Below are 25,486 nucleotides of genomic sequence, written 5' to 3'. Positions count from 1 at the left end.
ATGTCACCATGTGAGTAGAGTTGAAAGGGAAAGCAATCACTGGAGGGGAATGACACATGAGCTGAGCGGTGCCAGGCCTTTGTAGATTACAGGAAAAAGTGTGCTTTCATACCTGTTGGATGTTCAGTACATTTGAAAAAGAAGTATGATTCTGTAGTATTCAATACATTTGAAAACAAAGCATGATTTTGTGGCCATTATGCTGGACAAGCTTAATTACAAAGAATATGAGTGGCCCGTTTGGGCAAATTATACAGTAAAAATGATCCTCTATTGACAGTGTGACTATACCAAGTAGTCCTGCTTCCTATGCAAATGGGATCCTCTTGCAAAAGACAGACACTGGCCTGAGAAAATCTGGCCAATTAGAACGCAAAAAAATGGAGGAGAGAAAATGTGCTATTCAATTCTTTGGTGGACATCCCCCCCCCCCCCCCCCCTCTCCCTCTCCTCAAACAAAGAAAACTAAAGTTCTACTTTTATTTGATATAAACCTTTGCATTATGAGACAGCTTATTAAAACCCTACTATACTTCTAAGTCTGTAGAAAGTAAGCTACTGTGGATATCAGAAGCTAAGATGAAAGAGAGGCTTTCTGAAGCCCTGATGTTTGCGAACTAATGAAAGATGAAACATTTGAGACAAAATGAATGAAATTTAAAGGTCATTTCCCAGTTTCACAGCTTTCAGGTGTCCCTTTTTGCATTCCATTGTCAGTTTTCATGCTGTCCATTTCTGTTCTCTCTTGTGGTAGCTGCAGGGAGCTCTAGTTACAGAAGCTTGCATTCTTTCTTCTTACATTTGTGGAAATCTGCTGCTACCTTTGTGACTATTCAGTTTTTATCTTTGTTTGGCTGAGAACACTTCTTAATGTGTGGAAACATTTCTTAGTGCTTTCAACTAATTACATTTCAGTGCATCCTCCAGCTTATTGAGCCACATTTTTAGCTTTCAGGGTGCATTTTATGAAAGTTATTTTGCATGTTATGAAAATTATTTTGCATCAGAATATACATCATATAAAATTTAACTTTTCATTTATTTTACAGAACAAAGAAGAAAACTGCAGATGGTGATACCTATTTAGAAAGTAGAGTATGCCAGTTGAGATACTTCAGCAACATTGCTGGTTATAATGGGGTACGTACATTACCTTCTATATCTGGTAAAGCACACTATGCTGTTTATTGTGTGAATGCATGTTCTTTTGAAAATAAACATACGGAGTTAGTTCATTACATGGCTGTAATATTTCCCATTTTTCATGTATTGCAGCAGTGTTAGTTTCAATTCAGATTGCGTGTATTGTTTCTTATGTAAACAGTAACTGGATTCCACAATAGATTTAAGATTTGTAAACTGTCTAAGCACCCAAATATTTTGCAGCTCCGATTCAGTGACAAATATTCCTTCTCTTGACACTCTGTATTGATCATTACCACAATTTTGTCCTGATTGTGTCTTATAGTTTTGCACACTGGGACATATTCTTTTTCTGTTGCAAAATCAGCTCTTCCACAAGGAAGAATGGCAGCTGTGAAGAACAAGGCTTCATCGCATTATTGTGGATCTTGTAGTATAGCTTGAACTGTAGATATAAACAAGCCAGCAATTTCGTGTAGTGTAGGTTGTATGGCACAAAGTAGGTTTTCTCTACTTGTTTCCATAGCACAGTAACATGCTCTCAAATGACAGGTGAAGTTCATAGTGATGGGAACTGTCCTTAAGGGTGGTCCTCCATCAGTGTTCGCATAACTCATCTGAACCGTTTGAATATGATTAACCATTGTGAACATTCTTTCACAAGCACTTAAAACATTTCTTTTGATCATCATCCTCCATTAGTCCCCAAGAAGAACTGAATGCAAAGCAACAGCTTACCACTGTTTCTTCCTCTGCTTCATGCTAAGCGATTAACAAGTATCATAGATCCCAAATGAATCTTTCACTCAGCAGCAGAGTGTGTGCTGATTTGAAACTTTATGTCAGAGAAAAATTGTATATCGAACTCTAAACTGTGTAGCACTGATGTACTGGTAGATGGGAAGCTGGGGAGGGGGGCAAGTAGTAAATCATGCCTAGTAGTGCAGTTGGCAGAGAACATTTGCCCACAATAGGCAAAGGTTCCGAGTTTGGGTCTCGGTCTGGCACACAGTTTTAATTTGTAGGAGGTTTTGGTTGTGCTAGGGGTTTCCTCTCTGCCCTTTGTTTAATACCCCATGCTTCTTGCAACTGCTGTGTATACGCACCCTTGGGCAATCAGGAAAATCTGGGAGAAACCCAGAAATTTTTTCATCTGGACGAAAATTGGGAATTTTTTAGAATTCCGGGATTTTTTCATTGTTCTAGTTTCCAATTAAATTTTTGTAGTCTTAACTGATAAGGACTGATACTCTAACAAAAAATTTTACTTTAGCCCACTACTGCAGAATATTGCTGCAGCAATAAAACATTAATGGGAGAAGAGCACCAAAATGAAACATAAATTGCAAAGAAAATTCACCACTTACAATACAAAACACAGTGCACACACAAGCGTCGACTGATAGCAAAATGTGTCAAAGGCTTTAGGATGAAAACTATGCAGTACTTTCCAACAACAAACTGCTTTCAATGTGTGTGCCATCACAACTGATTACATTAGTTTCGTTTGATGAATTGGTAGCAGACTCCTGTGCATGTGTAGAACTGAAGTTGCATATGAGCTGCACGTTCTCTCACTTCTAGCTACTTGAAGTGTGGCTGTTAGCTGTATGAGTAATAGCAGCAAGCAGCTAGATGCTAGACAGAAAAATTTTTCTAGCACACCCAAGTTGCCAGATCCGCATATGTGCGGAGCAGCCTCATTTGTAGTGCAGGGGTAGTCTCCACGTGACATGTTTACATTTTGTGATTTTGCTGTTTTGTTTTCATTTACAGCTCTTATGTTAAAAAAAAAACAAAGTTTATTTTTGTGGCTCGGAGTTATCAAGTGAATTAAAATACAGTCACATAATGAAGGAAGATTAAAATATGTTATTAGTTTCAGTTTTCTGATATTATTTTATTTCCACATCATTGGCAACTGATTTGTTTCTATGTTATTGGCAGTCGAGCATTAATCATCTTGCAGAGCAATAAAGTTATAGTTTCCTAAAGAAATTTAGCTTTTATTAATCTTTTATGCAGAGGCAACCAATTTATTTGAAACAGAGTGTTTCATTCCACACTGTTGGCTAGTTTCAACTGTTCACTAATTTTCAAGTGTACATTTTCACCTTTTAGCATGCATGCCATAGTACCATAATGAGCAATACATGAGAAACTTCAGTATTGGTACTCCAAGAAAACTGGCATCCTGAAAACCACAGTGGAAAGCTTAATACCAGGTAGGAGCCTATTTCAGTGTGAATCTGGACATACGAATGTGCACTTTAAGCTGAATTATGCATTAATTATGCCTCCCGTGAAACATAATGTTTTTCAGTCACAAGACATGTTACAACACTTGCCTGGTGCCTTCACAAGGCTTGACGCTATTTCTTAATTTGTGTTGTTTACATCTTAAATTTACTAATGCCATTCTTAGGTATATTATAGATTGGCAGCATACCATGTTATCATTATAACTCTATACAAGACTTTATATTTGCTCCTGGAACAGAATATAAACTGCCATTTATACATTTTCATGGCTTCGCAGAAAACCTTGTTCATTTTTACACCATTTGGAAGTCGTGAAAAACTTGTTGTCCGTAGTTCTGGCATATACAAACAACTGTTTTTTTTTTTTTTTTGCAAGAAATTTGTATTCCTTCTTACTAGTTTTTTGCAGTACTGTGTGGATGTAAACGTGATTGGAAATGCTAGATAAGATTATTGGAGAGTAGGAATTAAAAAAAATAAAAAATAAAAAAAGAAAACAGTATTAAAGTCACTATTTAGCAAAATATTTGGGTACTTTAAGTTGTATAATCTAGTTTGAAATGACTGCTTTCTTATTTTGCATTCCTTATCTGGATAGGATATCGTAAAACAATTGCCCGTAAGTACAGTGACTGCATATGTCCTTCCCTAATGACATGCTACAGTGCTGCACTTGGTCATGTGATACCCCACCACACACAAAATTCTAAACAGAAATGCAACAAGAAGCATATGAGCAGAGCAAACACCAAGCATGGGCTTCCTACATCATGTTGTTGTTGTTGTTGTTGTTGTTGTTGTGGTCTTCAGTCCTGAGACTGGTTTGATGCAGCTCTCCATGCTACTCTATCCTCTATAAGCTTCTTCATCTCCCAGTACCTACTGCAGCCTACATCCTTCTGAATCTGCTTAGTGTATTCATCTCTTGGTCTCCCTCTACGATTTTTACCCTCCACGCTGCCCTCCAATTCTAAATTGGTGATCCCTTGATGCATCAGAACATGTCCTACCAACAGATCCCTTCTTCTTGTCAAGTTGTGCCACAAACTCCTCTTCTCCCAAATTCTATTCAATACCTCCTCATTAGTTATGTGATCTACCCATCTAATCTTCAGCATTCTTCTGTAGCACCACATTTCGAAAGCTTCTATTCTCTTCTTGTCCAAACTATTTATGGTCTATGTTTCACTTCCATACATGGCTACACTCCATACAAATACGTTCAGAAATGACTTCCTGACACTTAAATCTATACTCGATGTTAACAAATTTCTCTTCTTCAGAAACGCTTTCCTTGCCATTGCCAGTCTACATTTTATATCCTCTCTACTTCGACCATCATCAGTTATTTTGCTCCCCAAATAGCAAAACTCCTTTACTACTTTAAGTGTCTCATTTCCTAATCTAATTCCCTCAGCATCACCCGACTTAATTCGACTACATTCCATTATCCTCGTTTTGCTTTTGTTGGTTTGTTGTTTTGGGGAAGGAGACCAGACAGCGAGGTCATCAGTCTCATCGGATTAGGGAAGGACGGGGAATGAAGTCAGCCATGCCCTTTGAAAGGAAACATCCCGGCATTTGCTTGGAGCGATTTAGGGAAATCACGGAAAACCTAAATCAGGATGGCCGGACGCGGGATTGAACTATCGTCCTCCCGAATTGCTTTTGTTGATGTTCATCTTATACCCTCCTTTCAAAACACTGTCCATTCCGATCAACTGCTCTTCCAAGTCCTTTGCTGTCTCTGACAGAATTACAATGTCATCGGCGAACCTCAAAGTTTTTATTTCTTCTCCATGGATTTTAATACCTACTCCGAACTTTTTTTTTTTGTTTCCTTTACTGCTTGCTCAATATACAGATTGAATAACATCGGGGAGAGACTACAACTCTGTCTCCCTCCCTTCCCAACCACTGCTTCCCTTTCATGTCCCTCGACTCTTATAACTGCCATCTGGTTTCTGTACAAATTGTAAAAAGCCTTTCGCTCCCCATATTTTACTCCTGCCACCTTCAGAATTTGAAAGAGAGTATTCCAGTCAACATTGTCAAAAGCTTTCTCTAAGTCTACAAATGCTAGAAACGTATGTTTGCCTTTCCTTAATCTTTCTTCTAAGATAAGTGTTAGGGTCAATATTGCCTCATGTGTTCCAACATTTCTACGGAATCCAAACTGATCTTCCCCGAGGTCGGCTTCTACCAGTTTTTCCATTTGTCTGTAAAGAATTCGGTTAGTATTTTGCTGCTGTGGATTATTAAATTGATAGTTCGGTAATTTTCACATGTGTTAACCCGGTTTTCTTTGGGATTGGAATTATTATATTCTTCTTGAAGTCTGAGGGAATTTCGTCTGGCTCATACATCTTGCTCACCAGATGGTAGAGTTTGGTCAGGACTGGCTCTGCCAGGGCCGTCAGTAGTTCTAATGGAATGTTGTCTACTCCCGGGGCCTTGTTTCAACTCAGGTCTTTCAGTGCTCTGTCAAACTCTACACGCAGTATCATATCTCCCATTTCATCTTCATCTACATCCTCTTCCATTTCCATAATATTGTCCTCAAATACATCGCCCTTGTATAGACTATCTATATACTCCTTCCACCTTTTTGCTTTCCCTTCTTTGCTTAGAACTGGGTTTCCATCTTAGCTCTTGATATTCATTCATGTGGTTCTCTTTTCTCCAAAGGTCTCTTTAATTTTCCTGTAGGCAGTATCTATCTTACCCCTAGCGAGATAAGCCTCAACATCCTTACATTTGTCTCCTCTAGCCATCCCTTCTTAGCCATTTTGCACTTCCTGTCGATCTCATTTTTGAGACATTTGTATTCCTTTTTGCCTGCTTCATTTACTGCAATTTTATATTTTCTCCTTTCATCAATTAAATTCAGTAGCTCTTCTGTTATCCAACAATTTCTATTGGCCCTCATCTTTTTACCTACGTGATCCTTTGCTGCCTTCACTATTTCATCTCTCAAAGCTACCCATTCTTCTTCTACTGTATTTCTTTCCCCCATTCTGTCAATTGTTCCCTTATGCTCTCCCTGAAATTCTGTACAACCTCTGGTTCTTTCAGTTTATCCAGGTCCCATCTCCTTAAATTCCCACCTACATCATGCAGCTTCTTATTCACAGTAAAGCCTGTCTGTTGACACTCTGACAACTGTTCAAATGTACCTATTGATAACAGGTCACATGAAAATATTGCGAAAGGTAGTTTGAGAAGCGATATTTTCAAAGTGAATTTCCTTTTATGCAGGATGAATTATGTTACACATGGAAAAATTTCAGACGCACAAGACCAGCCATTTATGTCATTATTTAAAATTTTATTGGCACATTTGTGTTTGAACTATCTTAAAGGGTAACATATGCAAAAAAGAACCAATATTATATGTGAAATCTTAGGTTTGTTTGTAGCTATACTATATGTTTATTAATTTAGACCATTAACTTCTCTTATTTGGGTGTTCATGCTACTTAACAGTGATGTTGCTATTGGCTGCCTACAACAAGTATCCTACGCTCTGAGTATTTGCTGTTATTGGTAGGCAAGATCACGTGATATGAGCTATGAGTGGCTGATAGTCAGGCATCACAATCTTGATTTCAGTGCTTTGGAAACCAATGTGTGGTGTTTGGTGGAATTTGTATTTATACTTTCATAATAAGAATGTATATAGTGTACATATTGCTGTACATCAAAGTCCTTTCCAAAACACTTTATTTTTTGTTGTGTTTCATTTAGTAAAATACCGGGAATTTCTACGCCAGTGTATAAAACTTTCACCATTCAGGGAATCTGTAAGTTTTACAGTTCCGAAGGAGAGTATACTATCACTTAAAATGGAAAAAAGTGTGTTTTTTACCAGGTAATCTGGGAAAAATCTAAGAATTTTTTTTCTTGTCTGTGTATATACTTTGAACTGTTAATTTTTATTTTACTTTTGGTCTGTTGAACGATTTAAGTGTTGGGCCTTGTTTAGGTACCTATAATGTTTGTCATCTGATCATCAAATTAATATTGCCTATCCACCAGAATGACTTATCCCATCAAGGTACTTGAAACTGGCCTAAGAGGCCTAAGACATAAATTGTGCAATAGTATGAAAATAAAATAAAAATTAACTATGGCAGACAGTATGGAGTCATTCAAAAAAGTCGTAGCAATTATGAATGTTATGTGAGTGTTGACTGGAGGGGCTCAAGCTGGTAGCTATATTTCAAATATGGACAGTAAGCATTACCCACAAACTACATGCAAGATACAGGATTTGCTGCTATTGTTACAATGTGATCATCATAGCATATCATATCATTATCATTCTTTTCCTCGGTGAACTGTTTATTCACTTCTTCCCTACACAGTACTATATCATTTTTGTGCTTTCTTGGTCAGTGTTTGCTTATTAGAAATTAGCTCTTTTTCCCATTTAGTTTACGTTATTGCTTTTTTAAATAAAAAAATGTAACAGCTAGATGTTTTTCCCTTTTTTCCTTCCCCACTCCCAAGCATGGTTTGAAAGCTTTATTTCTGTGAAGGAGTGTGATGTATTTTGCAATTTTGTGGGTTGTAGACTTTAGTGAGTCTGAAAAGCTAAGGCAGTTCATCCATAAAGAAAGAAGTAAGTTATGTTGTTAAATTCTATTGAAGTGGATAATGAGTTGAGTAATTTTCTTTGTTTGTGATTTAATGGCATATTGTTTTGTGAAATTCTGTTTTGCTAGAAATGGTGAAAAATAATGTACAGATATCTAAAAGAAAAGACATAATGTGTTTCAGAGCAGAAGCACCATAAATTTATCTTAACAGGTCAGTTTGCAGCAACTATATGAGTGAAAGTTTGCTTTCCATTATGTGAGAAATACATAGTCTTGATTATTAGCTGTTAATGATGTTGAGCCCCCCCATGAACCATGGACCTTGCCATTGGTGGGGAGGCTTGCGTGCCTCAGCGATACAGATAGCCGTACCGTAGGTACAACCACAACGGAGGGGTATCTGTTGAGAGGCCAGACAAACGTGTGGGTCCTGAAGAGGGGCAGCAGCCTTTTCAGTAGTTGCAAGGGCAACAGTCTGGATGATTGACTGATCTGGCCTTGTAACAATAACCAAAACGGCCTTGCTGTGCTGGTACTGCGAACGGTTGAAAGCAAGGGGAAAGTACGGCCGTAATTTTTCCCGAGGGCATGCAGCTTTACTGTATGGCGTCCTCTTGGGTAAAATATTCCGGAGGTAAAATAGTCCCCCATTCGGATCTCCGGGCGGGGACTACTCAAGAGGATGTCGTTATGAGGAGAAAGAAAACTGGCGTTCTATGGATCGGAGCGTGGATGGTCAGATCCCTTAATCGGGCAGGTAGGTTAGAAAATTTAAAAATGGAAATGGATAGGTTAAAGTTAGATATAGTGGGAATGAGTGAAGTTCGGTGGCAGGAGGAAGAAGACTTCTGGTCAGGTGACTACAGGGTTATAAACACAAATCAAATTGGGGTAATGCAGGAGTAGGTTTAATAATGAATAGGAAAATAGGAAAGCGAGTAAGCTACTACAAACAGCATAGTGAACGCATTATTGTGGCCAAGATAGATACAAAGCCCACACCTACTACAGTAGTACAAGTTTATATGCCAACTAGCTCTGCAGATGACGAAGAAATTGAAGAAATGTATGATGAAATAAAAGAAATTATTCAGATAGTGAAGGGTGACGAAAATTTAATAGTCATGGGTGACTGGAATTCGGTAGTAGGAAAAGGGAGAGAAGGAAACGTAGTAGGTGAATAAGGATTGGGGCTAAGAAATGAAAGAGGAAGCCGCCTGGTAGAATTTTGCACAGAGCACAACTTAATCATAGCTAACACTTGGTTTAAGACACCGAGCGAGGTGGCGCAATGGTTAGACACTGGACTCGCATTCGGGAGGACGACGGTTCAATCCCGCGTTCGGCCATCCTGATTTAGGTTTTCCGTGATTTCCCTAAATCACTCCAGGCAAATGCCGGGATGGTTCCTCTAAAAGGGCACGGCCGACTTCCTTCCCCATCCTTCCCTAATCCGATGAGACCGATGACCACGCTGTCTGGTCTCCTTCCCCAAACCAACCAACCAACCAACTTGGTTTAAGAATCATGATAGAAGGTTGTATACATGGAAGAACCCTGGAGATACTAAAAGGTATCAGATAGATTATATAATGGTAAGACAGAGATTTAGGAACCAGGTTTTAAATTGTAAGACATTTCCAGGGGCAGATGTGGACTCTGACCACAATCTATTGGTTATGACCTGTAGATTAAAACTGAAGAAACTGCAAAAAGGTGGGAATTTAAGGAGATGGGACCTGGATAAACTGAAAGAACCAGAGGTTGTACAGAGTTTCAGGGAGAGCATAAGGGAACAATTGACAGGAATGGGGGAAAGAAATACAGTAGAAGAAGAATGGGTAGCTTTGAGGGATGAAGTAGTGAAGGCAGCAGAGGATCAAATAGGTAAAAAGACGAGGGCTAATAGAAATCCTTGGGTAACAGAAAAAATATTGAATTTAATTGATGAAAGGAGAAAATATAAAAATGCAATAAATGAAGCAGGCAAAAAGGAATACAAACGTCTAAAAAATGAGATCGACAGGAAGTGCAAAATGGCTAAGCAGGGATGGCTAGAGGACAAATGTAAGGATGGTAGAGGCTTATCTCACTAGGGGTAAGATAGATACTGCCTACAGGAAAATTAATGAGAGCTTTGGAGATAAGAGAACCACTTGCATGAATATCAAGAGCTCAGATGGAAACCCAGTTCTAAGCAAAGAAGGGAAAGCAGAAAGGTGGAAGAGGAGTATATAGAGCGTCTATACAAGGGCGATGTACTTGAGGAGAATATTATGGAAATGGAAGAGGATGTAGATGAAGATGAAATGGGAGATACGATACTGCGTGAAGAGTTTGACAGAGCACTGAAAGACCTGAGTCGAAACAAGGCCCCCGGGGTAGACAACATTCCATTGGAACTACTGACGGCCTTGGGAGAGCCAGTCCTGACAAAACTCTACCATCTGGTGAGCAAGATGTATGAAACAGGCGAAATATCCTTAGACTTCAAGAAGAATATAATAATTCCAATCCCAAAGAAAGCAGGTGTTGACAGATGTGAAAATTACCGAGCAATCAGTTTAATAAGCCACAGCTGCAAAATACTAACACGAATTCTTTACAGACGAATGGAAAAACTAGTAGAAGCCGACCTCGGGGAAGATCAGTTTGGATTCCGTAGAAATACTGGAACACATGAGGCAATACTGACCTTACGACTTATCTTAGAAGAAAGATTAAGGAAAGGCAAACCTACATTTCTAGCATTTGTAGACTTAGAGAAAGCTTTTGACAATGTTGACTGGAATACTCTTTCAAATTCTAAAGGTGGCAGGGGTAAAATACAGGGAGCAAAAGGTTATTTACAATTTGTACAGAAACCAGATGGCAGTTATAAGAGTCGAGGGACATAAAGGGAAGCAGTGGTTGGGAAGGGAGTAAGACAGGGTTGTAGCCTCTCCTCGATGTTATTCAATCTGTATATTGAGCAAGCAGTAAAGGAAACAAAAGAAAAATTCGGAGTAGGTATTAAAATCCATGGAGAAGAAATAAAAACGTGGAGGTTCGCCGATGACATTGTAATTCTGTCAGTGACAGCAAAGGACTTGGAAGAGCAGTTGAACGGAATGGACAGTGTCTTGAAGGGAGGATATAAGATGAACATCAACAAAAGCAAAACGAGGATAATGGAATGTAGTCGAATTAAGTCGGGTGATGTTGAGAGTATTAGATTAGGAAATGAGACACTTAAAGTAGTAAAAGAGTTTTGCTATTTGGGGAGCAAAATAACTGATGATGGTCGAAGTAGAGAGGATATAAAATGTAGACTGGCAATGGCAAGGAAAGCGTTTCTGAAGAAGAGAAATTTGTTAACATCGAGTATAGATTTAAGCGTCAGGAAGTCATTTCTGAAAGTATTTGTATGGAGTGTAGCCATGTATGGAAGTGAAACTTGGACGGTAAATAGTTTGGACAAGAAGAGAATAGAAGCTTTTGAAATGTGGTGCTACAGAAGAATGCTGAAGATTAGATGGGTAGATCACATAACAAATGAGGAGGTACTGAATAGGATTGGGGAGAAGAGGAGTTTGTGGCACAACTTGACCAGAAGAAGGGATCGGTTGGTAGGACATGTTCTGAGGCATCAAGGGATCACCAATTTAGTATTGGAGGGCAGCGTGGAGGGTAAAAATCGTAGGAGGAGTCCAAGAGATGTATTCACTAAGCAAATTCAGAAGGATGTAGGTTGCAGTAGGTACTGGGAGATGAAGAAGCTTGCACAGGATAGAGTAGCATGGAGAGCTGCATCAAACCAGTCTCAGGACTGAAGGCCACCACAACAACAACAACAACAACAACAACAACAACAATGATGTTGAGAAGCGTATCCATATTGGGCACCATGTGTCTATCCTAGGATTATGAAAGGAAAACTAGACATCACCTCAACTGTATATGATTTGTCTATTTCACAACTGCTTTTGGATGTTTCCTCTTATCAAATGAAATGAGATGTGTAAAATGTATTCCTAATGCATTTAAGAACCAGTGATGCTCTTCATATTGCTATGAAAAAATTGTCCAGTAATCTGGGCCATTCACTCTATTTTTTTCCACCCCCCTTATTCTTATAGGGAACATCTGATAGTGATATAGATTTCATCATAATAGAATGAAAATAAATCATTCAATTATACAGACACACAGAATATATAACATTATGAGGATAGAACGGTTACTCAACTGTGACGTTGCTGAAGGAAACATCCTGTCATTTGCCTGAAGTGTTTTTGGAAAATTGCAGTAAATCTAAACCAGGGTGTCCAGACAGAGTAAATTATATGGTTCTAAATATGAAGTCAGTACCTTAACAACTGCTTTATCTCATTCTGTTGGTCCCAGTTGTACAACACTATTTTGTTCATACACAATTTGCACGAGGTATGAGCAATCTGGATAGCTGAGCACTTTAGCATGCTACTCTTGGGATTCATGCTTGTCACAGATTGAATCTGCATCAGATTAACGACAAGGGCTGGTGAGCTGGCCACCCGTGGTGTCATTTGTAGGTGGTTATACACATGCAACTAAGTGAATACCATGCTGGTACTCACATCCCGACTCGGGTACATGCTGCTGTTTAAAAGTTTTTTGTTTGTTTTTGCTTGGTAAATATAAGTACAAAAATGGCTCTTATTCCATTATTACATGTAGAACTATTAGTGATAGTTAACAATTCACATGTTGATAGTTCACACTTGACATGTTGGAGCTGCCTTCTTCCAATCAGAGCACACATCATCACGCCTAAACTGTTCACCATTGCCAAACTGCCGCAATCAATTGTTAATCCACTTGTGATTCCTGGTCTGACTTTTTTTCTTGAGGATTCTGGCTCCTTCATTTCGCATTTCATAAGGCATGATAACCACACCAAGAACAGCACACACAAAATGATGGGAACAAAATATACATTTCATACACAGCACTAGCAAAACACTACTGGAGCCTTTCACATAAGACACAATTCAGTGTTACATATTAGATTGTTACTGCCAGAGACATTCCAATAGACCAAACTTTTTTGAAAACAGCAAATCATCATTGCAACTGGTTGTACAGAGGAGTGAATATAACACTATAACATGGAGTGTCTCACTGGTTCCATTTACTCTTAGACCAAAGTAAGTGAAGAACTGATGCTAACAAAAAACGTTTGTTGTCCCTGATGGCTTCGTTACTACGTTTTGTTTTTCACTGTTGACAACATCGACAATGTACCAGTCGTGGCATTTTAGCTGTCCAGTCTGCATGTGTTACTGCAAATGAACTCTCTGCAGCATTTAAACACGAACACCCAGAATGCAACTTCAGGAAATGTTATTACTTTCATGTGTCATTTATACCCTGCCACCCGATCGTTACATGTGGTAGAAGTTGGTAGCAATGTCAGAGACAAAGGAAAATGTTTTTTCATGTGTGTGTCTACTTCTTCTTACCTCTCCTAATGGCTATGTGTACATGTGATTTTTTTTCTTTCGTGCACACCTGCAGCTACCAACTTCTACCACGCGTAACGATCGGGTGGCAGGGTATAAATGACACATGAAAGTGATAACATTTCCTGAAGTTGCATTCTGGGTGTTCATGTTTAAATGCTGCAGAGAGTTCATTTGCAGTAACACATGCAGACTGGACAGCTAAAATGCCACGACTGGTACATCGTCGATGTTCTCAATAGTGAAAAACAAAACGTAGTAACGAAGCCATCAGGGACAACAAACGTTTTTTGTTAGCATCAGTTCTTCACTTACTTTGGTCTAAGAGTAAATGGAACTAACTCTGTTCATTTGCCACTGTCACCACAAAATTTAGAGTCTTCCTAATTTTCAGTATCTTCGTTTTGAGTAGCTGCAACATCCCTTATTAAAAGGAAACTATATTTGTTTTAGGCGTGCCCCAGATAAGAAGAATGTTAATGGGTCAGACTGAAAGGTTAAAGAGCTAGAGCAGGGGCGGGCAGGAATCCTGCACGTGTGCGGTGCACTTGCACGTGTGCAGTAAACAGGTGTTCTGCGTGCACACAGGGGCAAGTTGGCCACCCGCTTCTCTCCCCTCCTCACCATACCGTCTCTCTGCTTCTTCCTCTGTAATGCGTTTTGTTTCCTGGCCTGCTTTATTGAATGAAGGAATAAGGTTAGTACGAGTGCCTGAAAGAAATAATGGTTTGAAAGAGTACCTATTACCTACGATACGCTGTATTTAATTATCACAGGTGGAGTTTACAATACGTTTAATGTCTGGAACAAAATTTCTACATACAGACAAAAGCGAACAGTTACGTAAATTTTCATTACTGATGTTTACTCTTAACCAAGACTTATTAATTTTCACAACAGAATAAAATCTCTCGCAAACGTATGTCGAACCAAACATATTATCTTCGCGGCTTCACGATGGAGACGAGGAAACTCTTGCTGTGGAAAGTTGTGGTAAAAATCTATTACACGTCTTGCCAAAAGGAACTTACTCTCATGCGAGAATTACGCTCTAGATTCTACAGTGTAGATCTGTTAATTCCATTTGCAAACTGGGATGAATTATCATCTACAGAAACAGCAAATTGTCTTGAGAACTATTCAAAACCTTGGGATAAGTATGATATATCCCCAAATCGCTTGAGAATTTCCTCTTTTATTGCACTAAGTACGGGAACATACAGAAATTTATTATAACGGCGTTCAATATTAAACTTCCGCTGACCAGCGAGAATACTGTCATTTCGAATTTTCACGTTTTTGCACAAAGAAAAAATTATTCTCCCATTCCTTTTTAAAAGATAGCAATTCCTTTTTAAAAGATAGCAAATCTCCACTTCTTCGTTTCCTTGATTCACTCTGCATTTTCCGGTTCTTGAAATACAACGTTCACTACGTAGTGGTCGCTTCGCTTCAACGTCCACAGCTTAGCCTGGTACTACACTGCCGCACCCTGCCAGCTGTCACCACAGTCCCATTTGCCGATTGCACGTGAGCAGCACACGTGCAGCGCTGTGTGCTCATGAGCCGCGTGCAACGTTTGCCCGCCCCTGAGCTAGAGGGACACAGTTTTTGTGTAGAGTGAGTAATTGGTATAATGCAGATGTTGATAACAAAAATTCTGTTGTTGTTCTGAAAGATACATTTAAAGGCGCACTGAACATAACTCCAAATAATTTTGAGAACTGTAGTTGCAGTTTGATCAATTTCCAGAACAGATTTTTTAATGCAAATCATTTCGTGTCTGAGGTTACTTCACGCAATACAATGATGTAAGGGAAAAGTTAATTCACCACCACCATTAACACAGAATTTATTTTTCAACGCAGTGTAGGAGAGATTCCCCTCAAATGATTGAATAATTAAAGAGAAATCAAGGAACTATTTCAAGAATACATGTTACAATGCAGCATTTGATACTTCAAGATAACATGACATTTGCTATTGCAGATGAGGTCCACTGACGATGCTAGTCTAATTTAATATGCTATTTCCTAATGATGATGTGATCAGTCATCACAATTCTCATCACAATGTCCATGAGCGCACACTAGAATGTTTATCTTACTTTTTTGCTTTGTAACTGAAAAATTGATGTCTTCATAGCACACAAAATTTAATTAGTAACATTTTACTTGAGAAACACAAAGCAGGCAAAGTAAGACATCACCCTATCAGAAAATGTAAAATTACATACAAATGTAATTTTTTTGAAAATGTAACCTTGGAACTGTGGGGAATCAATAACTCAATTTGGCTAATTTTTATAATAGAGGTTTATCATATTTCAACTTCTAATTGTTGACATTTACTGGATTAAAAAATAAAGGTATTTTATGTAGTACCATTGATATTGTTGTAAGTGATCATGATCTCATAATATCCACGATCAAAATAGGCTTGTAGCTAGAGCGAAACAACTCATCAAAAATGCTTCCAGAAATGTATTTTATGGTGGTTTATTGTAGAACAAGCATGTACATGAGATTAAATACCAACATTACATAGTCACGAGTCTACTACTATAATTCTTTTTGCTAGCAACATGGACTTTAATTACTTCCTGCTTTATATAAATTTTAATTTTGATCAGTCCTGTTTCGATTAGGTCAGTACTGTATTTGCTTATTTATGGTGCAGTTTTCTGGTTGCTTGTAGCAAATCTCAATTTGTTTGTTGTTGAACAAAAGCATCTGATAAAAACCTGTTCAAGGAACTTTGTATTCTAATCGCAGCTTCTCAGTATTCCTTAATGAACTTTGTTGCAAGTAAAGCATCTCTATTTCCAACCAATAGCTCAATACATAGTATCAATACTAGGAATAAGAACAATTTACATAAAGACCTAAAATCACTTACCTTGGTCCAAAAAGGGGTCCAATATTCAGGAACACACATTTTCAATAAATTGCCAGCAACCATTAAAAACTTGGTTTCAGACAAAGCACGGTTTAAACAGAGTTTGAAAGACTTTTTGATAGGCAACACCTTCTACTCCATAAATGAATATCTTAACAGAGACTGTTAGCCAGCTTAAATAAAACTATCTGTTAGATTTCAATTTTGACAGCACTTGGTCACAACAGTCAAGATTAGGTATTTTGTATACGATAAATTTATTAATAGTGCATAACAATATTTCATTCTGACAGCATGTTAATTCTGTAAATATTAGCTGTTAGAGTTAACCGCATTATATTCACCTATTTCAATGGTCTCCTGACAAATAATCAGGGTAGTAAGTATTATATTCAGATGTTTTATGATTTTATGTTATACTTTCTGACCCGTCCACAACCACGAGAATCTTCTCATTTTTTGGGTCTATGGAATGAAAACTGAATCTAATCTAATCTAAAAAGCATCAATCAAAGGACAGCTTTGAGAGATACCTCCATTGTGGGTAGAGGATTCTTCCAGTCAATCTCATTTATAATTTGCCTTTCCTACAATTATATTTACCTGGTCATTCCACCTTAAATTGCTACATGCGCATACCCCCAGATAATTCATGGATCTAATCACTTCCAGTGATTGCTTGACAATTGTGTTGTCATACAGTAATAGGTCTTTCCACCTATTTGTGCGCAAAGTGTTACGCTTGTTTATGTTGGTGATCAATTGCCAATCTCTGCACCAAGCATCAATCCTCTGAAGGTGTTCCTGCATTTCACAACAATTTTCTATCAGCGCACACAGAGCAGAGAATACATTGAAGAGCAGTTTAAGGTGTACACATATACAGGGTGTTCAGAAATTCCCCATTACAAACGTGTAGGACTTGTGGAGGGGAGTGGGTAGATATTTTGAATTGGAACCCAAGTCCGGGAAAGCACTGTGTCCGTACTACAGCCATTGGAAAAAGTGTTGGTAACACAGTATTTTTACAACTAATTTGTAGTGGACTGACCCGACAGCCAATCCACTAGGACGGGTAGCCGAAAGGCACGCGTTTAAGCTCACGCAGGCTGGCGTGAGGTCTGGAAAATGACAAGGGATTATAGTAGCCAAAAATAGTACATAGGTTCTGGAAAACTTAACTTTAATTCATAATTGGTGAAAATCGGTCTGACGGTACAGGCATCCATAGATAAATAACAAATGTGAATGGCACCTTGCTAGGTCGTAGCAAATGACGTAGCTGAAGGCTATGCTAACTATCGTCTCGGCAAATGAGAGCGTATTTGTCAGTGTAGCTTCACTAGCAAAGTCTGCTGTACAACTGGGAGGAGTGCTCGGTCTGCAATCACTGACAGTGGTGACACGCGGGTCCGACGTATACTAGCGGACCGCGGCCGATTTAAAGGCTACCACCTAGCAAGTGTGGCGTCTGGCGGTGACACCACATAATTGGCTAGGTGTGACCCAGGACATCGCTTGTTCTACAATTCCATTCATTAATAGCCAGAGAAATTGCTCGTGTACCCATTGACAGGTTCTCTCCAATATGATGCAGTACGACCTCTTCCGGTTTGGGTGTGCAGTGTCTTCTTGGAGCACCACAGTCACGCAGAATGTTAAAGGTGACGAGCAGCTCTTCCATTACTGTGAGCTTTGCCACTCAGAAGGATCAGGTCAATGAATTCTGAAAATGTATACTCAACCACATTGTTCTAACACTCACATACATGTGAATGAGCCTCAGATCAGGTCACAGAGAAGAAGGATAGGCATCAAGTGTCTTCAGCTGATGTGACGTAACCCCCCCCCCCCCCCCCCCCCCCAACCATGATTACCGTGTTGCATACGTACCCATCAAACATGCTTTCAAGGTTCCTATTCGAAATATTATGTACTCACTCTCCTCTACAAGTCCTAGAAGTTTGTAATGGGAATTTCCAAACACTTTGTCAATGTATGTGTTTTCCTCAACAACTATCCTTAAAAACAAGAATGACCTGCATATGTTTCAATCGCTAGGAACACATCACTTCTCCAATGACCTATGGTAGACTGCTGCTAGAAGAGAAGCAAATTCTTTTGCATACTGTATGTATAATTGTTTGCCTATCCCATTAGGTTCAATCAACTTCTTTCCCACAATCACTTACTTCAGTTTCAATCATTTTGACATTTGTGCAACAATTTAGAGAAGGAACTACATTGTGACCTTTCTCAGTGGAACAGTTTTAAAAAAGGAATTTTGTTTTTTGACCTGTCTATCGTCCTGTGTCTCAATGCCATTTTGGTCGCTGAATGTCTGGGCATATAGCTTTGATCCATGTGCTGGTTTAATGTAAGACCAAAAGTTTTTAGAATTTTCTGTCACATCGGCAGACAGAGTTTTCCTTTAGAATCTGTTGAAAATTACACTCATGTTTCACACGTGGCTGTCATTACACTAATTTTGGTTTGGTTCAGTATTTGTTGATGTACCTGGTTTTGGCTGCATTTACATCTGTGTTGTAGCTGTCCTTACCTTTGGGGCAGCTTTAACATTGCTGTCAAACCATGATGGGTGTTTCCCACCCCTCCTTAGCACATACATGTTAACATGGGTTATACAGCTCACTTGAATTTGTCCAATTGTACACAACCATTTCCATCTCAGTGATAAATTTTTGAGGTGACTGCTCTGGTAACGTGAAATCTTTTTCTTGTCGCACTTACAAACAAGAATCTTTTCCTACCTTTCTTTAAGTTTCTATTCACACCCATAGTCAGTGATGCAGTAACAGCCATATGATCACTTATTGTCTGCTCTCTATTAACTGAGCCAAAAAGCTGAATGCCAGTAACCTATGTCATCACAAGATGTGTGTATGAGATGATCCTTCAGATGCTTAGACAGGACCAAAAAAAGCACATGGAAGTTCGTCTGGATGTGGTGGACCAATATGAGGCTCAAGGTGACAATTTTCCAACACTATAATGGTTGGAAATGAGACATGGCGTAATGACTACACACTGAAATCCATAAGGCTGTTCATTGAGTGACGACTTGTAAATTGTCTAGTAAAGAAACAGCCATTTGTGGGCAGAAAGTGAGGTGCGGGCTGGGATAGGCAGGATATAGTTACTTTCATTGTTTTGGAGCTGAAGCAACTATCGAGTAAGAATTTTACAGGACGACAATCACTAGGCTGGAAACACAAATTTCCAGGCAGCCCAGAAAAGACAAACTTCCACTTTGAACATAATTCCAGGCTTCACTACAGTTTTGTGACCATGAAACTAATTTCCAAATTTGGTTGGACTTTCCTACCATTGACATTGTACAGTCCCAATTTAACACATTGAGACGTATATCTTTTTGACGTAACAGTTGGTTGTGACTGTGTGGAAAAATTACTATTAGCTGAAATCGTGCTCTATTTAACTGTATTATTATGTTTCCTGTATCTACAGTTTCCATGAAAATGGATTGGAGGCTTTACTTTTAGAATAGTTGTGGGATGTTTCCAATGATGCTTCTGCAGTTAATAAACACTCTACTGTAACATTGTCTTTCTCGGCTCTACCATTATGAATGCTGCTCTTGGTAATAAGTGGGGTGTAAAATCATTCCTCTCTGAAATTAGAATGGAATATATCAGGTCTGTGGGATGATTTCTCTATCCTAAAAACTAATGGAGGTCAAGGATTTACATTTAAGATCATCACAGAATAGGTAGAGCCTCTGGTTGAACCCTTCCACTTGGCTCCAAACCAGCGGATAACAATCAGTTCTGAGAATGAGGCTTCAAAATGCAAGCTCCATTTCCACCCAGTGCACGAGTACTGCTGCTTGTAGTAAGTGAGAATGGCATCTGTACTGAGGCAGTACACATAATTTGTTCTGACATGAGCCACAATTTGCAGCTGCCTGCACTTAGTATGCTCAGTAACTGCTTTTGGAGCCCTCTCCACACTTTGATCGAGACCCCGTGGCAAGCATATGGACTGGATAATGGCCTTCCTTCCTATTCTGCCTGCTGTTTCTGTAACAGACTTTATTATCTGTCTAAAGTTTGAGTTCCCAAAGGCAGCAAAACCAGTCTCTGCACTGGTCCAGACCTCTTAAGGAAGATTGGCCATGTCCCAACAGACAAGGCATTCCATACTGGCTCTGATTTATTTTCAACAATGGACAAGACTTGAAACCAGTTTTTGAGACATATGGGGTAGGCATGTGGTCAGTACCATCTTTCAGCTTCTGCCCAGAGATTCACGATAACAGCATTGTTCAGTATGCACACCCAGATGAATGTGGACTAACCAGTCAACCATATTGAAAGGTACTGTGTCATTGGGGATCCCAGTCGACACTATAGGAACGAATCAAAAGTGCGACAGCCTTTGCTCCAGATGCCTCAGTGCCACTGTAGCCAAGGGCACTGGCCTGAAGCTTGTTATCACGGTCAATGCAATGTTCAACTGTTCCTGGACTGACCAGTTTCTCCTGGATCCACACATAACAAGCACAATCTGTATTGGTCTTGAACCTGTACAACTAAGAACATCACCCTAATCCAAAAAGTCATTTATGGAATCTTAAGTTCTGCTGCTATGCTGGTTCTGACTTAAGTAAATGCTGCTCAGCACAGATACTATTCTCTTAATCTCAGAAACAAGACTCTGCAGCTGGAGCTCTAAAGCTAAAAAGCCTTTTGTTATTAAACAAATTCTCATAATTTACTTTTCCGATTTCCTGCTTTAGCTTTCCAGTTTTGTGTCTATTTACATTTCTTACTTATCTGTGATCACTTAAAATGGTTTAGTACAGGCATTGCACACACACACATGCATGCAAGCACACAGACTGTCTCTGGATGCTGGGGCCCAGCTGTGTACTCATTTCTGTATTGATAGAGTGACACTTAAAAGGTGAAAACAGTTAACAGATGAAGTGTTTCTGAATGTTTTATTTCAGGATGAAACACATTTTATTACATTTAGGTTAAATGTATGGTATAATTTCTGTATTAAATAAATAATTGATATTTGCTAAAGAAATTGACCCATTAACAAATTTATTTTCTTTTATAGGTGTTTGTATGTGGTCCATACCCCCATTGGCTGTTTCTCACATCGAGAGGAGAACTTCGAACACATCCAATGAGTATTGATGGAGCTGTCACTTGCTTTGCACCATTTCATAACATTAATTGTCCACAAGGATTCCTCTATTTCAATAGAAAGGCAAGTTTACGTAGTACTCAGGTTCATGTAAATTATACTTCAGTTATTCTATCTATTCTGTAAAATTCATGTTATTAGTAGAAAAGCTGCTGTCAAAAATTCTCTACCTGGTTTCTTTAGTTTGCTATCGTTGCTCTAGTTTGACATTGTACTTGTGATCTTGACAGCATTGGCAAGTAGCTTTACTCTTGAGGTCACATATCATGGTAATAAAGTTCCTAATCATGTTGTGACATTCTCCCGCTGTATTTCTTCATTGATAGTCCTCAGTGTCTGCATACTGCATTGTTATACTGGCTGGAAAATGGGGGGTGGAAGTTCAACACTGACCACTGTAAATGATATAGTCAACAGTTACACAGTTGCGTTTTACAGTTCTTTACTTTCACTGTTCGCAACTCTAATATTGCTCAGTTTTATGGCCAGTTCACTACTGGTAAATTAGCCTCATTAATAGCTTGCAGGCAAACATCAGCATACTGCTACATTAGTTTGCTGTTGAACATCTATGAGCAGTAAATACCTATCCACACAGTTCAGTTCTTGCAGAGTAATAAGGTATGTGTGACAGTGTTTCTCAAATAAATTGAACAGACACAGTTATTGTTTTAACACATGGTCTATCTGTGTTACACTAATTCCACTGTTAAGTTAATTCATTATTGTCTCACTAACTAATATAGACTTCCCATCTGAAAATCGGCTGTGGACTCAGTGGCGGATTTACATATAGGCCCACTAGGCATGGGCCTAGAGGAAGCACCTTAAGGGGGGGGGGGTGCATTTTTTGCTCTGTACTCATTTTAATCTTTTACATTTTAAAATAACTGCACTTACAAACGACAAAATTTTTTAATATTGTTAAACAACTTAAATATTCCTTAAGAATGGAATTCAACAATACAAGCTTGACAATATACACAGTTTACTTGGTGTCTGAATGGAAATTTAACATTGGGTTTCTGTATGGTATCATCTTCATGATTGTTCAAAATATTTTGAAGTAAGGTGTCAGGATGGCAGTCTACAATACAATGTTTGAGACATTATTATTCCGAGAATGTTGTCAGCTTCTACTTAACCATACTATATTTTCCTCGTGAAAATACCGGGACCCCTGAAAAGCTGCAATAAACTAATCAGCAGTTTCTTTAATACTGTAACATGTGTGAGCTTCAGTATGTAAAACCTGACTCTGTTTAAATTTCTTGTAGAAATTATGGGAAAGTATCAAGTCAACCCTTCATTACTATAATTAATGTGAAAGCTCTATGGTCTTCAATATCTGAGCTTTGATTTAATGACACCCGTTTAACAAAACATGTTGATACTGGGAATGTTTTACATTTTAAAACACATGTTTATACAAAAAGAACATAAACAGAAATATAATTACGTGTGAAATACACTTCACAGCGGTTTAAAAATTTTATTTATTTAATTACTTAGAAAGAAACCAACTTTGATTTGTCTCATTTATTGTGGTGCAGCATTCACGATATCAAAGTTCCCACTCTTTGCAATTGAACACTATGAATATATTTCCGTCACAGCTAAAATTCCGGTGACGCAGGAAGCAGAAGCCAAAAAAGAGACTGTCCCATTTTCTTTACGAGATGAATTCCAGCCAGCAGAGGTGCTTCTATTGTTCACTGACAACAGAGAAACAGGCAACAATGAAATTAAATTATTCTGCATTGTCGTTCTTTCATAGCCCACTTATGTCAAGTAAACTGAGTTGCTCAGTTCATCACTCTGTGTTTAAAGGAAAAACCTTTGTGCTCGTGTGGCGTGTTTAAAGTAACAACCTTTGTGATCATGTGCAGTGTAGTACGATTGGAACTGGATACAGTCTTTCTTTCTTTCTTTCCTTTTACATTTTTTTTCTTTTGTTTTGACTGTTGGTTGCCAGTTTTGTAAGTGCCTTAACATGAATAACAGTAAATAAAAAGCAAAGGTGCAAAATTAAGTGGGGTGGCATTTCGGAAATTATCGAAGGAAAGGTGAGAACGAGAAGCCAATATTCTAAAAATGCTTGGCAGAGTAGATAAATTTTTCGGAATAAATGTTGCTGGTTCAACTTTGAGTTCAAGTAGTACGGACGATATTTCTGGCACTGCAGCTGTTGTAAAAGAAATAAAGACAGACAAAAAAAATGTTAAAAATAAAGAAAAGCAAATTGTTTCTGATTTCGAGTTTCACGAAAAACTAAGTGTCGAGTCAGACATTACAAAAAGAAATAACCTTGTTAGTGATGATCCTGCAGAATGGTGTGTCAATGAATCAAAAATTGACATTCTCTTAAAACATGGCATTAATTGAAATTGTAACGGTGATTTTTCTAATTCAAGAAGATCAATAGGCAATAAAACCAGATATTTCAACAAAAATGTATTTTACCATAAACTTTTAAATGGTGAATCAACTTCGCCTGATTTTCTAGTATACTCCTGTAGCACCAGTGCCGTTTTTTGTGCACCATGTAAATTGTTCGAAGGTAAGGCCGCGATTGTTACTAATGGTATTGCAGACTGGAAAAATATTTCTAATATTCTGAGAATTCACTTGAACACAAAAATTCTGAGTTATCACTCTTAACAAGAAAAAAGTCACTTGGAACAATAAATAACCATTTCGAGTCATGTGTTGAGACAGAAAAAATGTACTGGCACAATGTGTTGAAAAGGGTGTTTGTAGTGATGAAGAAGCTAACAAGTCGCGGATTTCCCCTACGTGGACTTGTTGAAAGATTCCATTCATTACATAATGGTCAATTTATGATGTCTGTTGAACTTATAGCTGAGGTTGATCCTTTTCTCGCAGAGCACATTGAACAATATAGAAATCCAGAGCAGGGCTATACAAGTTATCTTTCTTCAACAATCTGTGATGAAATAATAGAGCTCCTTTCTGAACGAAGAAAGAGAATTATCATTAGTGAATTAAGACAGGCCCAATATTTCTCTATAGTAGTAGATTCTACTGCAGACATTTCATATATTGATCAATTATCTTTCATATTAAGTTATGCGAACGAGAATGGTGAACCTGTTGAACGTTTCCTTCTGTTTTTACCAAACCCAGGACACAAGTCCGAAAACAGCTGAGGCTGTACTAAAAGTCCTGTCTACAAATTCCATTGATATTACAGACTGTAGAGGCCAGTCATACGACAATGCAAGCAATATGTGAGGAACCTACAGTGGTTTGCTGGCACACATTAAAGAACGAAATCTGAAAACGCATTATGTGCCTTGTGCAGCACACTCTTTGAATTTAGTAGGCACTAGTGTTGCAAGCTGTTGTCGGGAAGCATGTTCATTTTTCAGTGTACTGCTAAACCTTTATAATTTGTTCTCTGCTTCTACACAGTGCAGGGATAAACCTATTTCTTTCATGAAACCAGGAATCAAAACAGTAAAAATTTTATCAAAAGCACGTTAGTCAGCAAGAGAGGAAGCACGTGCAACTCTGTATAAAAACTGGGAGAGCGTTATCAATGCCCTCACACATATTACCAATAATATGTTTGAAAAACCACTTCTGCGAATTGAGGCTTCAGCTTTATTGAATCAACTGAGCAGACTAGAAACAGTATTCATCATGACAGTTTGGAAGGACATACTCCAGAGTTTTAATAGTGTAAATCTGAAATTGCAAGGTGTAAATGCTGATGATAAAATAGTGCATGAATTATATGAATCACTTGTAGGGTTTATTGCATCTATTTGTCGCATGTTCGACTATTATAAAAATAAATCCATGTAGATTGTGACTGATATAGACTATGAATGCAACCATAAAAGATAACGAAAACGCAAACTTCATGACGACGAA

General features: G+C 38.4%; 1 protein-coding gene across 2 annotated transcripts in view; it reads left to right on the top strand.

Annotated features, from left to right (window-relative positions):
• LOC126162339 (cleavage and polyadenylation specificity factor subunit 1) overlaps positions 1-25,486 on the top strand; it is a 316,445-nt gene that overhangs the window by 208,412 nt on the left and 82,547 nt on the right. For both annotated transcript variants that reach the window (XM_049918776.1, XM_049918777.1), the window contains exons 16-17: positions 1,050-1,140; positions 21,497-21,649. In XM_049918776.1, the coding sequence (XP_049774733.1) occupies positions 1,050-1,140; positions 21,497-21,649 (244 nt within the window). The remainder of the gene's footprint in view (positions 1-1,049; positions 1,141-21,496; positions 21,650-25,486) is intronic.

Source organism: Schistocerca cancellata, chromosome 2, assembly GCF_023864275.1.
Source record: "Schistocerca cancellata isolate TAMUIC-IGC-003103 chromosome 2, iqSchCanc2.1, whole genome shotgun sequence".
Taxonomy (NCBI): domain Eukaryota; kingdom Metazoa; phylum Arthropoda; class Insecta; order Orthoptera; family Acrididae; genus Schistocerca; species Schistocerca cancellata.
This window is presented reverse-complemented; position numbering and strand designations above follow the sequence as displayed.